At 43.3% G+C, this 12,557-nt stretch overlaps 1 protein-coding gene and 1 long non-coding RNA gene across 2 annotated transcripts; one reads left to right on the top strand and one right to left on the bottom strand.

Moving 5' to 3' along the window:
* Positions 1-536: 536 nt before the first annotated feature.
* On the bottom strand, positions 537-4,873 carry LOC127301249 (uncharacterized). Its single transcript, XR_011745341.1, has 2 exons — positions 2,293-4,873; positions 537-1,080 (listed from the first exon to the last, which is right to left on the bottom strand). It is a non-coding gene; the product is annotated as an uncharacterized lncRNA (long non-coding RNA).
* A 1,043-nt stretch (positions 4,874-5,916) lies between these two features.
* On the top strand, positions 5,917-12,401 carry LOC127301247 (uncharacterized). Its single transcript, XM_051331467.2, has 3 exons — positions 5,917-6,786; positions 7,442-8,524; positions 12,238-12,401. The coding sequence occupies exons 1-2, from the start codon at positions 6,109-6,111 to the stop codon at positions 8,492-8,494; spliced, it is 1,731 nt and encodes a 576-aa protein (XP_051187427.1). The 5' UTR covers positions 5,917-6,108; the 3' UTR covers positions 8,495-8,524; positions 12,238-12,401.
* Positions 12,402-12,557: the final 156 nt, after the last annotated feature.

The raw sequence follows: 12,557 nt of genomic DNA, 5'->3' as shown, positions 1-12,557 counted from the left end.
ATAAAACTGGGAAGCAATCTTTCCCGTGTTAATCTCTCAATGAAGACCTTCGTGGTGCCTACTGCTTCATCAGCAAATTAGTATCAGACTCTTGGACCATGAATAGTTCTTTGCACCATCGTGCCCACAAAAGCAGTTGTTAATGGAGGGGAAATGCTTCGGTTTTTCTCATGTGTTTTCTTCTTCACTTCTCTCGTCCACCCATTGGCAAATGTTGTTGCAGCAGCAACATGGGAATATCAAAAAAAAATTTGCTTGTCAACATCCAAAGTCAATTGTGTGGATGAAGGGCCTAGGAGAACATATGGCATATCTAACTTGGAAGGGTATTTTGAGTAAAGTAAACTGTGTCAACCACTTTTGGCCAAAAATCATTAAACAAAGTTTAAGTAGTGCATTGATTCATTTTTCTCAAAGATATTGGTGATTGTTACATTCATGGGCTTAAAAAGATTGTATGAATTCTAGTAGTACCAAAAATCATGCTTTTCAAATGGGAGGTATGCTAGTATTACAACTTACTTGCGCTTTGCCGATTTGTTTGTAGTAACAAATAGTCAGTAAACCATATTGCATCAAGAGATTCAGAACTTTCAATAGACAACAGCCCAGCACTTGTCAGGTGCTACAAATATTCAGTACAATAGCCTAGCACCTGCGAGGTACTACACATATTCAGTAAAACGTATTACATTAAGTGATTCAGGACTGTCAGCACACAACAACCTAGCAGTTGTGAGACACTAACTATTTTCCCAAGTTTCCTCTAGTTGAACTGTTTGACAAAAAGAGGAACCTTCTTAACAATTTTGGTGGCCTCCGTCTCTAGAAAAGTGATAATACAATTTCTGCTTGGTAATTTCAGTGCAGAGATGAATAAGCAAGTGAGGACAAAGCAACTCTAAACATTGACAAACCTTATAAATCATAAATGCTATGTGTATAATAAGGAGTAGAGAACAAAGAATAAGGATTTTCGCTCGCGTCTGTTGGCACCCTTCTCATCAGCTCGCTTGGTACAGGGAGGTGCGAACGAATTTGACGTAGCTCATCTCTCAAGCCGAGTACTGATCAACTTGACTGAAACTCAGAAACGAAGCTCTTTCAGACAAAAACTAAGGTAGATAGTGAAACAATATAAACCAGAAGGTTCCTTTTGAATCAAATCACATATCAACATTTTAAATAGAAAATCAAATGATGAAGAGATTCTAACCATGCCTAGGTTGCGCATAATAACTGCTAACCCATTTCAAAATATTTTCCAGTGTAGCCCATGTAAGTGAATGGTGTATTTCAGTACTGAGACTATGTGTCATCCTCTTGTCATTAGCTACAAAACTCCAAGCTATATATATTCCTGGCACGTGGACTTGAGCAGGAAGATGATTCATTTGAGAACACATTACTTACTCCCTATATTTTCTATCATACTAAAATACTTGAGAGATTGCCCATGTCCATTTTTAATCTTCCTGGACAAATCAAACTCTTAGTGCGCAAATAGAAGATTAATTATGTTATTACAAAATTAAATCTATATCTACAATACCTATCCGAATGATCTAGTGTCTTACATCGGCAGTTTCTACCTAAGAGGTAACCCACAGAAAACCTAGAAAGTAGAAGAGTTTCAGCATGGTCGAACACAGCTAAATAAGTCCAACTTACTTTTCATTTCCATATTAATTTCCCAAAGAAATATATGGTTCTAAAATAATATAAAAAGAATATGATGCGTTTAGTATTTACTCGCAAGATTCGTTGTAGGTACCTAGAAAGTAGGAGTCGGAGAAAAGTATCAATTCCTTTGCAAGCACTTGATTAAAGGAAACAGTAGTAAGAACACAATAATGGGGGAATACCTTAAAACGCAAATTCAGCTCACTTTCTTATTGAATCATCACAGCACATATTGATTGAATTTTGTATTATGGAACACACACAACAAATGGTTGCATAATGAAAAGATACATATTTGTATGCTTTAGAGGGGGAAATTATAATCAGAATGACTGCATATGGCAAAAGATAGTATGTTATATCACGAAACTAAATAAGAAGACTTCCATTCAAGGTAAAGAATGACCTGATTTAAAATAAAAATGCTCTAGTGTTCAGTAGAAGGCCTCTCTAAACTTTTCACCATAACTGCAGTCCGAAGCAAGTATATAATCATGTTTGCATAAATCACTAATGGATACACACTTTGGAGACACATCCAACTCCATTTCTTTATTATAAGAACAAATTCCTAATAACAAATAAAACTCTAAATCTAGTACTCCTTACCACTCCGAGGACCGTAGCTGCACTTCGTATGTCGGTGCATATGGATCCAGTCAGATAAAACCAGCCAATGAGAATAATCAAATCCATAGACAACCAGCATCATTCTACATGTATCGGTATGCCTCCAAAAGTAAAGAAACCTATGGACCCAATTATAATGGAACCAGCCAATCAAAAGAGTCAGAATCATAGCAGACCGGCATCACTCTTCCATATCTGGAGTCTGAACCATGTTAATGAATAAATAAAAAAATATTAGCAATGCTTAATACCTGAACTGTTACAGAGCGACAACACAATGAAATGCATGTTTAAAATAAGCATTACAGAAGCTCCACTCTACATCTAGAAAGCAATAGATGGTGATGCAGGTAAGACAATAAGACCAAACGAAGAGAATTAGCGTGCTCACTGATACCAACAGTCCAACACAAAAAACTAAGTATGTTCTAATGATTTTGTAGCTAGTTAATAGTAGTTTATGCTATATTTGGATTTCCTGTAATGCAGAGCACTATAAATTTAGAATCTTTATCTGTCATAGATACATGAATGTAGTGCCATATTTATAGAATGGCAGCATTTAAGAAATAGTAGCTATGGGAGGTTAATGGAAAAAACAAACTAAAAATTGAGTGAGGGAGAAGGAGAACAGCTACTAAAAGCATATATATTAAGCCATGAAATTTTCCAGTGAGGGATAAACAAGTACGGTTTGAAGAGTCGAAACTTTGGCTCTGCAAGTTTACCAAGCAACTGCAGTCATGGATTAATAATTTTACCAATGGGTGAGATGTCTAGAGAACTCTTATTCCTCCAAACTATGGCCCTGCAAGTTTACCGAGTAAGTGCAGTCATGGATTAATAATTTTACCAATGGGTGAGATGTCTAGAGAACTCTTATTCCTCCAAACTATGGCCCTGCAAGTTCACCGAGTAAGTGCAGTCATGGATTAATAATTTTACCAATGGGTGAGATGCCTAGAGAACTCTTATTCCTCCAAACTATTGAAACAACAATAATTTAAAGGGTTAATTGGCACAAATTTAAATAGAAAATGTGAGAGTGAAAGCACATCATTCCGTTCACTGCGTTGACCAGAAAGAAGTTTTTAGAATTCTTCAATAGAAACTATTAAGTGGCGACAATATATCTTTTTTCTTAAATGGCAGCTCATAATAATTTCATGACCACATAACTGAACAAAGGTAGTGGCACAGGAATGGACCAGTAAGATTATTCTCAAATTCAACACCCATATTTCATATCTCAAACTTCCTTAATTTTCATTGGTTGTCGTAGTACCAATTAATCATATCAACTGGTGATTACATAGCTGAACGAAAATGCAAACATCATATGTTCGCTTATATAATCCCAGGTGCTCCCACTGACAGAAAACATGAAGGGCTGCAACTCTAAACTGGCATCCCCATTCATTTCAAGAACTCAACCAACAGAAAAAAGCGCCCAAAATTCTACGCCTAAACAATTTCAGAGCTCTATCAAACAACAATTTAGAGCTGAAGAGCAGTATGCACAAACCACAAACAAGTAAACAATGCAAAATAGGGTATCTTCATCCTATGGAGGAAATCAATTTAATCAGCTCACCTTCTTAGGTGGTGATACAAAGGAGGGGCGTTTCCCACCGCTGCAAGGCCGCTCTGCACCTGTGCATGAATCCATGGTGGCGATAGCATCCTGGACAGAGTGATGAACACCAAACGGTATAGCCAAGTTGCCGGGTTAAGGAGTCTCATGCCCCTGCCCTAACTCATTCTGGCAACCACCACCAGCGGCCTGTCTAGCGCATGGCAGAGATGCAATAACTGTTGTAGGCGCAGCGGCGGTCGTCTGGCTGAACGCAGTGGGGGAATACATCGCTGGACCACTTGGTATGTGAGGATTAACTCGGTTATGATGTGTTTCTCCAGATGATTTTTCTTTCCGTCAAATCCAAGGTCCTCGCATAGCCAGGGTCCATGGGAGCTAGATCAGTTGGGGTGGTGGGAGTGCCTGAGAACGGCCGAAAGTGGAGACGACCGACACAGTGGTGAGCATCAATACATGAGCATGGTGGAGCAAATCACCAAGCATGTGGAGAACACTAATACACAACGCATATCCTAGAACTTTCTTTTCCAAGATTTAACACGAGAGAGAGAGCGAGAGACAACTTCAACCTGGCCTGGACCCATTGGGTCAAGAGGAGGGATAGAAGCCGGCGGAGGGGCGCCCCCGCCGCGGACGCGAGGAACCTTCTCGCCGGATGGCGGGCCGTGAAATCAAAACTCGATGGGGTCGTCCTGGTCCTGCCCGCGCGCCTCCTTGAACGCCATGAACGGCGGCGTGCCCCGAGCCCGCCGAATCAACGGGCCTCGCACAGCCGGAGTCTGCGAGCTTGGCCCAACCGTCCGCCTCAATAACCATGCTCCTCCATTTAACCTCGCCGCGGAGGAATGTCGTGCACTACCTCCGCTCGCTTCTCGCATCGACTGAATCCGGGTTTCGGTTGGTGGAGGATTGGGCTAGGAACGAACGGAGCGGTGGGATGTGTATGAAGAAAGATGAGAGAGAGAGGCTAGGTTGGTCAGTTCGTCTGCTTTTGTTGTTTGGTGCGGTGGAACTGATTGGCTGTGGACGCGTGGTATCTAGTACAGTATGTAGCACCGCTTTGGCCTATCCAAAAACACGTGAAAATTGGGTCGACACGCTAGGCCAGACCAGCACAATAATTTGAACGCCTTTGCAGCTAAAGGCACACGGCCCAAACACCAAAGCAACCCAGGCCGATGCATTAATATAGAGATCACCCAAACTACAAGCGTGTCAGCACAAGATGAATCTGTTCTCCTCCAAAAATCTTAAGAGGCACCAAAATAACTGCACACCAACAGATTAAATGCTAACGTGTCAGCACACAGTAAATTCCCAGCCCTCCCCAAAATTCTTACAAAAAAGATGTGTGTTGCCCTATAATATAGTAGTTATAACCTGCAGCCAGGCACACAACGCACGCCTACACACTGACAGCCTGGACCTACTCTTTAACTTAACACACTACCCCCTGCGCCACCTTTATTTCTCCTTCGCCTCCCTAGGTGTCGTTGCGCATGCCTAAGGCGTGACACAGACTCCAATCCTCCACCGTCCTCCTCCGCCGTCGACTGCACCTCGCCACCGGCCGCCGCCATGACGAAGGACAAAATGCATGTTCTGGGACGCGATGGCGAAGCGGCGGCGGTGGAACGACCGGCGGGAGCGCCAGCCGCGGCGACGGTGCCGACTCTCAGAAGAGATCAGACGTCCAAACGGCCGGCAAATCCAGCGGCGGCGGAGGGGTGGGAGGCGCGGGAAAGAAGGAGCGATGAGAAAAAAAGGCGCGAATCAACGGTTTATGCAAATACTCGCCAACATGTGGGAGCCCGCGTCGCTTCGCCTCGCTTTTCGTTGTGTCCGGCGTGCCCAGTGCGTCCCAGGGGACGGGGATGGCCTCGGGGCGCCGGACACCGTATCGGGGCGCGCCGGACAAAAAACGGGTTTAGGGGAAGCGTTTTTCTGTCCGGCGCGCCCCAGATAGCTTTTGGGGGCGCGGCTGGAGATGCTCTTATATATATAACCTGCAGCCAGGCACACAACGCACGCCTACACACTGACAGCCTGGACCTACTCTTTAACTTAACACACACCCTTTATTTCTCCTTTGGCTCCCTAGGTGTCGTTGCGCATGCCTAAGGCGTGACACAGACTCCAATCCTCCCCCGTCCTCCTCCGCCGTCGACTGCACCTCGCCGCCGGCCGCCGCCAGCGCCATGGCGAAGGACAAAATGAAAGATCTCATGAAGGAGGTCACCTCCTCCTCTGCCCCATCCTTGAAGGACTCCTCCCCTTCCCCTTCCCCTTCCCCTTCCGCCTCCTCCAACCCTAACCCCAATCCCAGACCGCCCCCCAAGCAGCAGCCCCCGCGCCCAGCAGGCCCCTCCGATTTCACTCCGCTCGTTTCCTCCTGTCACCGCCAAGATGCAAGTGGCGGCGCCTTCTCCTCCGAGCACGCGGTCAACGAGCACCTCGACGGCTGCCTTGCGGCGGCTGCCGCCGCCCGCGCGCGCGCGCGCGCGGCCGCGGCCGCGTACCTCGCAGGCAACCCGCCCGCGGCCGCCGTCGAAGAGGCGAAGAAGCTGCTCGGGAACCTGCTCAAGGAGCCCGGGAACGACAAGTACAGGAAGGTTAGGCTCGGGAACCCTAGGATCAAGGAGGGCGGGCTGGAGCTCCTCGAGGCGGTGGGGTTCACGATCAGTGGCGAGAGTAGGGGGCTCTTCGCGGTGATGGACGAGACGCCCGACGACGTGAGGCTTGGCGGGATCAGGCAGGCTGTGCTCCTGCTTGAGAGGTCCCATCCTTCGGCACCGCCGGTGGATGCAGCGTCCAAGGAGAGCTGCCACAACGGAGTCGAGGAGCAAGAGGAGGTTAAGAAGACTGTTGATCGGCAGGTGAGCACGAGTCTAATTCAGCACTATCAATTTTGTTATATCAATGGCCAGAGCTCCATCAATGGATTGAACTGCAATGGTTGCTTGATCTGTACAAATTATTACACTACTCATGCTAAATTTATTTTGTTTGAAAATACCAGTAAGTTATATGTGAGGATTAGATTTGTTCTACACCAATGGATCAGTAAAATGGCAATCTAGCATAGATATAAATTGAGATCAGCACTAGATTTCTCCAGCAATATATTTAGATATAGGCATGTCTAAATACTCCATTGCAGAGGACTTGCACTGTTGTATATTGATAACAATGTGGTACCGTTTCTGTGATATATTGTTGAATCCCCGAGGACCTGCACTGTTGTATATTAATAACATTATATGTTGGAGGTCTGAATGTAAGGAAGTACTTAAAGTGTGATTCACCCTTTTTGGTTTACACTTGCATATTCATGTTTGAGCGCTGGTCCCATTTTCTGTATCTATGATTTTGAGTTAAGTAAAATGAAGCTGCTCCTTTTGTTCTAAACCTGTACAGTCTGTCAATAGTTGTTTTCAGAAAGTGTCAAATCCTTAGGCTGTCGCTGACATATGAATTTGATCTCTGCCTTTATCCTTTATCATCATTTGCCTGATCCTAAGTTTCATGCAGGAAGCAGACTTGAAAATAGCAATGAGCCAAATCCAAGACACAAATCTGCTGGATAGCAAAACTGCCCCATTATTGCTGTTTCTTTGCCACTACAATGAGCCTGAGGAGGATGAACTAGATGGCAGTGGAAGCCAAGAGAGCTATGGTGCTGACAAAAGTGATTATGATGGGGATGACGATGACATTGGCGAGCCAAACGATGCAATCTTTTACAGCATAACCAAAAGAAATTTGCAAAGCAGAAGACTAGATGATTTGGAAGGCCACTTTTACTGGATAACGCCACAAGGATGGTTTCTCATTTTACACCGTGACTCAGGTGCGACCTCTCTTTGGAATCCATTCACACGCCAGAAAATTAATCTGCCTGCGGACGAGGAGGAGTTCCTAATAGAAAACACAACCAGATGTTTACTATCGCATAAGCCCAGTGATCCCAACTGCATTGTGCTAGTGGTAAATTGCAGAGACACGGTGTTGTGGTATTGCCGTCCTGAAGGCAATCGTTGGTTTAAGCACACCTATGAATCAGGTTTGCTTTCCGATAGACGTGGTGCTGTCATTGGAGGAATGCAGATTCTGACAGCCATTGGGGGCGAATTCTTTACATATTTTAGTGGTCATCTTGTGGTATTGAAATTCATGCCGGTTCCTACTTTCACCAAATTTGCAGTTGGTGATAAATCAGGTCTTATGTACCGCTATGTTGATAGATTCTTTGTAGAATCTTGCGGGGAGTTGTTCAGGGTTGATTTTTGCAAAGATTCGAGTAACGAAGTTACGGCTATTCGTGTTCATAGGCTGGATATGGCAGAAAGGGTTTGGCTGGAAGTGAATTCGCTTGGTGATAGAGTTTTCTTTGTCAATCCTACTTATTTCGGGGCATCACTAAGTGCACAAAAACTTGGTCTAAAGGGAAACTGCATTTATTTCTCGAGGCTTGGTGACAAGGCATTGTATGTTTACAACATGGGTGAAAGCACTACTATGCGGAATCCCGGTCAAGACCTGCTAGATGACGTCTCACCTGAGATTATGATGCCTCCGACTTGAATATATACGATGTGCTGCTGCAGCTCAAAGGTTTGTATAAATTCCTACAATTATTATCTTTGAGAACAGCGCTATATATTCTCAAAATATGGCAGGCTGGATTGTATAATTTGAAATATAGAAAATCTACGATTGAGTAGTTTTCTCTGGATGACATTTAACTGAGACATCTTTCATGAGTTTTGAATGTATGGATTTGAATAGTTTTGACGGTTTCTATAGAAATTTAGAAACCGTGAATGATATGCGTTGTTCAATACATTGGTTGTAATATTTAGTAACCTGACCAAGAAAAATTAAGCTGTAGTGTGGAACTTAGAGACAATCTGCATTTAGAACAAGATGACTATATTAGCAATCTCATGGTAGGTACTAGCAGAACAGAAATTCCATAATCTATAGTGAACTACATTAGCAATCTCAAGGTTAGTACCAGCAAGATCAAGTACTTACTTTTGTATCGATAGGTCTCGCAACCTTTACTGCTCTTGAGCTTTCACTTGCACGAGATAGTGACCTTTTGCCCCCACGGACATCTCTGGACCCCTGCGGCTCCCAACAGGGCTCACCGGGCTCCTGCAGTTCCCCCACATAAGTCAGTTAAGAATGCATTTAAAGACACTGAGGGTCAAATTAATGTAACCACAAAACACATAATGGATAGATTCATAAGGGCAAAATTTCAACCAAAAAGATGTGTCAACAGATTTTGAATGTGTTAACCAAGAACATGCCCCAGACCTACCAAAAGAAACCTATATCTTTGCGATCATATAGGTGCACAACATTCGGAAATGGGCTCCTACACTATTCATCACAGTAAAAACACAGAATGAAACAGACTAATTTTATAAAAGAGGATTGGCAGTTCCTGTCTCTGTATCAGAGTCCAATACAGCAACAAATAAAATGCAACTTCATGTCAGTATACCGGTTATCTCTTGTTCAATCATTGATCAACAAGACGATTTGCAGCGGCCGACATCAACTGTATCATCAGCGACTAGATAGTATAACAGTACAAGGACCAAGCTAACCCATAACTCATCACAGATAACAGGTTTGTACTCAAATGACTGAAGCACCATGGTCAACACTAGATATTCGACAAGCACTACAATCTATGTACAAAAGAAACCTAGTTTTCAAAAGAAACCTATATCTTTCAGATCATATAGGTACACAAGATTTGGATATGGGCGCCTACACAATCCATCACAGAGAGGATGCATATAAACACATAATAAAAAAGAAAGATTTATCAAATAGGTCATAATGAAACCATACATCTATGTATGCGAAAATCCCAACAATTATCTGAGAACGGAACTACATGCATATCAGCATATCATGCTTTATTTTTCCTGGACTGTCGTAGTTCACAGTTGGTACTCAAAAACAATGACAGTTGTGCTTAATGAACATTCTGGTGGGCTGATTGTTGTGGAGTCTTTGTAGAGTCGATGGGTCACAGGACATTCGATGATGCTGTATACGTGATATCTTAATCAATCTTGGGATGATGTGTGTAAACAAGGGAAACCAAATGGAAAAGGAACACGTGATGGTAAACAATTAGGTATAAAATTATTTGCCTGATAGTGGATAGTAGGACCTGTTCTTTTTTTTTTTTTTTTTACAAGAGACGATCTAGTGTTAACCAACAACGTAAGTAGTCTGCATCCAGATGTTAAGGAGACAGCAGCAAAACATTAGGAAGCACTCGTTGTCAGGTAGTTCATGATCTCTTGGAATTATAGCCAACTAGTTCACATCTTAGACAAGGGTCAGCAACTAGTGATTCCTACAGAATTCATAGATTGATCTTCGCAGGGTAATTGAACAGAATGATATGAGCATAAATCATTAGATGAGAAACAAAAAAAAACAGAGCTGAATGAGGCATAAATCACTACTTGCTTGATCTACCGGCTCTTCTTCTGCCGAACCGGACTGTCGCCCTTCTCCTCCTCACGGACATGGACGAGCTCATGCTGTCCCCCACGGATCTCACCGGACACCGGCTGCTCAACAGACGGGATAGAGGCGGCCGGAGAAGACGAGTTCAGGGGAGGAGCAGAGGGATGGGCGGCAGCGGTTGAGCTATTCCTTGGGAGAAGAAGAGTTGAGGGGCGGGGGATTGGGCAGCGCCCGACTCCGTCGCCATGGAGGGGGGCAGGAGCAGCGGGCTGGCTTGGCGGCGGTAGCGGGGGATCTGTCAGAGGCCGCTACAAAAAAAAATATTTAACGGGTGTCTATTTAGCTACGTAAATGTGCTTGGGCTGGCGGCGCCGTTGGCTTCCGTTACCACTTACAGATCTACTCACAGAAATGGTACCACATTGCTAAATATTAGATATACCTATATATATAAATACATGGCTGGAGAAATCTAGTGACGATTTCAATTTATATCTATGCTAGATTGCCATTTTACTCATACATTGGCATAATCCAGCCAAACCCTATCTTTGAGACCATATATGAAGTGACCAACCTTGCTTGAGGCAAGAGAAAATCTGAAACGGAGATCACTTAATTTGAAAACTTTGAAACCAAGACTATCACCTCCAATACAACATGGTAGGGGCAGACCCACATATTCTTCTGAGAGCTTTAAAGATGCCGAGGAGAAAGCGACCACCAAGAAAACTTCCTTTGCAGGCGACGAGGGGGAGAGGTGGACAGAGGATCCAAAACGATGGCGCACTTGGGCCGCGACTGCTAGGCTGGGCGAGAAGTCCCAATGAAGGAGTCTGTCCATGGCCGATCAGATCGAATCACCATGGTTTCAGAGCACCAGCAAGAGGTAGGGAGGGAGGAGGGGGAAGGGGAGAGGGAGAGGAGAGCCACTTTCGTTTGGTCTTAAGAGCCCTTGTACATGTTACTGCTAGCTAAGTGATAATGGGGATTAATCCATACTCCAAAAAAGAATAACCAATCTAGAGGAAACACTATAAATGCAACAGGAATCAAATCTAGGGAAGCATAAAATTAAGCTGCCGAGTAAGAAAGAACACTCTAATAACCATCCAGTCAGATGCTAAAACCAGATTTAATAAATGAAAATGTAAGAAACCAATCAGAACATTGATTATCTAGTTCGAGTACATTATCCATGTGTCCACGTCATATGCCTGCTGTGCAACGAGTTCCATTTTGTAGGGTGATCAAGGTACAAAGAAAAACTGTGAATGACACTCATAGCAGGAAAGCAAATTCAGTGAATTGCCAAAAGGAAAGTATTTATAGGAATAGGAGGCAAACACCTGATTAAGGCGACAAAACTCTTCAGGTCTGAGGTAAAAAACCACTCGTGCTTTCATTATCACACACATGCGCATGCTGGGAGACTAAAAATTTGAATGCATTGACAATGTCTTCTCACAGCTAACATTACTATTTTGCTTGTGACAACAGAAAGTTAGAACATAATGTCCTAATAGTTATGAGCTATCAAGAAATATATTGTTTTGCTACCATAAGATGGTTTCGTTGCCATCTCAGGCAACTATAACATCATATATATCACAAGAAAAGAATAAACGAAATAATTTATATAGTAACTGCTTGAGAGTCAAGAGCAGTAAAGGTTGCGAGAACTATCGATACAAAAGTAAGTTCTTGGTCTTGCTAGTGCTAACCTTGAGATTGCTAATGTAGTTCACTATAGATTATGGAATTTCTGTTCTGCTAGTACCTACCATGAGATTGCTAATATAGTCATCTTGTTCTAAATGCAGATTGTCTCATGACCCAATTTGAAGGACAAATCCAAAACAATAGGAAGAAAACTGTAGTTAATCCTTGCGTCTTGTCCAACAAACTTTCCACAAGGAAGAGACCTGCTTAGCCACTTTGGAACTCCATGATTTATTTCTATACAAATGAAACTCTGTTCTTTCCAGCTGTTCATTGTCTTTCTGTGTGAGAGGATTATTGACATTTCTCTTTCTGTTTGTATTATTTGAGTGATTGATAATTTCTGGAGAATAGAGCTTGGTCTAGCTTGGTCTTGTCTGCCTTGACAGTGATTATGATTTATGAGAGTTTAAACTGAAGC

The sequence above is a fragment of the Lolium perenne genome, chromosome 5, assembly GCF_019359855.2.
Source record: "Lolium perenne isolate Kyuss_39 chromosome 5, Kyuss_2.0, whole genome shotgun sequence".
Lineage (NCBI taxonomy): Eukaryota > Viridiplantae > Streptophyta > Magnoliopsida > Poales > Poaceae > Lolium > Lolium perenne.
The sequence above is the reverse complement of the archived record's forward strand: the minus strand, read 5'-3'. Positions and strand labels throughout refer to the sequence as shown.

Excerpts from the sequence above, each read along its gene's own strand:
- LOC127301247 (XM_051331467.2), top strand. The coding sequence starts at position 6,109 with ATGGCGAAGGACAAAATGAAAGATCTCATGAAGGAGGTCACCTCCTCC. Across the intron at positions 6,787-7,441 it reads AGAAGACTGTTGATCGGCAG|GAAGCAGACTTGAAAATAGC; the intron begins GTGAGCACGAGT and ends AGTTTCATGCAG.